Source organism: Pteropus alecto, unplaced genomic scaffold, assembly GCF_000325575.1.
Source record: "Pteropus alecto unplaced genomic scaffold, ASM32557v1 scaffold35, whole genome shotgun sequence".
NCBI lineage: Eukaryota > Metazoa > Chordata > Mammalia > Chiroptera > Pteropodidae > Pteropus > Pteropus alecto.
The window spans coordinates 10,957,080-10,959,326 of NW_006437828.1; the positions used below are offsets into that span (position 1 = coordinate 10,957,080).

General features: G+C 56.4%; 1 protein-coding gene across 2 annotated transcripts in view; it reads right to left on the reverse strand.

Moving 5' to 3' along the window:
- Window positions 1-1,215: 1,215 nt before the first annotated feature.
- Window positions 1,216-2,247, reverse strand: part of MCPH1 (microcephalin 1) — a 194,589-nt gene continuing 193,557 nt past the window's right edge. The window contains exon 13 of one of the 2 annotated variants that reach the window (XM_025049003.1): window positions 1,216-1,288. In XM_025049003.1, the coding sequence (XP_024904771.1) occupies window positions 1,231-1,288 (58 nt within the window). In that variant the 3' untranslated portion in view covers window positions 1,216-1,230. The remainder of the gene's footprint in view (window positions 1,289-2,247) is intronic. The other variant, XM_025049005.1, reaches the window with a different exon arrangement.

Sequence of the window (2,247 nt, forward strand, 5' to 3'; positions counted from 1 at the left end):
CCCGCAGCCCGGCGGGGTGCCCGCGTCCCCGCCTTGCTGTGTCCCCCGTGAGTGCCCTGGCTTCCTGTAGAACAGCTCGGATGCCACCTTCCCCGGGAAGCTCTGCCTGCACTCCCTCTCCTCGTAGTGGCTCGTCCCTCTTTGGAGAGCTTGTCACACGCGGTGATCTGTTTTTGACCTGACCCCGTTTGAGACTGTCAGCTCTGAGGGCAGCTGCTCTGCCCGAGGGACCCCTGGCGTGCCCCGTACCTGCTGCAGGTAGGCGCTCGGTCAGGGGCTCTGAGCTCAGGCATTTCCGTCTGGTGACCGTGAAGCTCGGGTCCTTGCTGGCAGGTGGCTGTGGTTCGGGGAGCACACGGAAAGTGGGGAGCGCAGGGGCGGACGGAGCCGCTGAACTCCTGCCTTGAGCAGCGGTGGGGAAAGATTCCCACGTGTCTTAAAAATCCTGTCCCTTTGCCTCTGGGGACAGGCTAATGGCGCTTGGCTCCATCAAAATTAAGGATGACAGGGGTCGTTATGCTTCATCTCTTTGCTCCTCTTGCACAGGAAGTGAGCCCCTAACCCCTGGAGCATAGAAATGTCACCCATTCAAGTCTAACGTGGGCTCAAAGGACTTTACGAGGTGGCCCTGAATCCAACAAGTCACAGAAAGATGGGGCAGTGGGCTGGGAACTGCTGGGAATAGCAACGTGCTGAAGAGTCGGGGTAACCGAACCCCGCGTTGGGCTCTCTCCCTCTGGCAGGGGGCCCCGGCAGGGGCTCCGGGGCTGGCGGGCCCAGGGAGGAGGTGACAGGCTTTCATCGCCCGCTGCAAGAAGGGCTGCCTGGGCTTTCCGCCTCCCCCTGGGCCGTCCGTCCTATCCCCATATAATGTCCCCAGTTCTGTTTTGGGAACAAAACTTGTGGCATCGTGAGTCACAGCTCTCCTGTCCTCGGCTGTCAGCAGCTCTGTGCACTCAGGACAAAGCATCTTTCTTCTCTGACCAACCCCCAGTAACTTAATGATCAGGTTTCATGTCACTGGCTGAGGACATTCCCTGGCTGCCTGCCGGCTCTTGGTGCCGAGCCCCAGGCCTGGTGGTCCCCGCCTCTCCCGCTCTCCCTGGGCCCCTGACGAGCTGCGGGAACTGCAGCCAACGCGTCCCATTGCGGCGTTCATGCCCCCGGCCGGGCGAGCCGCGGGTCCGGGTTCCTCCTGGCGACTCCGCTCCCCTTGGTGTGGCCGAGACGTCATCTGCTGGCTTGCGGGATGGGATATGAACTAACCCTTTTCAGTAAATTCTTCTCTCTGGAATATTAAAGACGGAAAACTATTTGTTCCCACAGATAAGCTGTGAGCCCAAGCACTAAAAAAAAAAAAATTGAAACCAGATTAATAAAAGAGAGACACGCCAGTGTCTCACAGAGTTCAAGGTGGAGCTTCGGGCTTGGACGGTCCCAAGGCTTTGAGAAAATCTCAGCGCCTGGACCGGGAACGCAAACCAAACCAAACAGCAGGGTCTTCGCGTGTGCTTGTCTAGTTCCAGTCCAGTAACTTTGATCGCTGTCTCAGTTAACTGCTCGAATATTCGCAGGGGCAAAAGTAGATAATCTGTTTTCCTGGCACAGAAAACAGACTTTATAGTTTTGAATAAGGTGAAAGGTGAAGGAAAATGGAGAACAAGGGACATGAAACTTTAGTTTCTACCACAGGTCGCTTTAAAATATATACCTTTCCACCTCACACTATGGTCAGTTAAGTTAAATAATGGCTAAAAACACAATTATTGTACGTGGAAAAGTGTTTTTCTTCATTGTTTCGATGGTCCGGAGTGAGGCCTGTTTGCTGTGCGTTTCTAAAACGGCACTGGGAATTTCCTACCAGTTGGTTGACACGTGTTTGGGGTACACGCAGCTCCCAAATGGTGCAGACTGGCTCCATCTGCCACCAGGCTCCTTCAGAAATGTCCTTCCGCCTCCCCTGCTCCCCACCCTGTGCTCCGAAGCACCCAGCGGGTATTATTGTGACTCTCGACAGACTCTTTGCTTGGTCAAACCTCAGTCCATCTCCCCAGCCTCTCTCAGCCCCATCTGTGCCCCTACGTCCCGTAAGATCCGAGCTTAGCAAGCTTCCTGCTGGGCCAGTTCAGCCAGAACCCCTGACCCCTGCCATCCGAACCACCTTCCCGTTCCGATGGGGTTCCTCATCCCCCGCGTCCCCAGGTGAGGTCTGATCACCTGGCGGCCTTCGGCAAGCCTCCCGCTGGG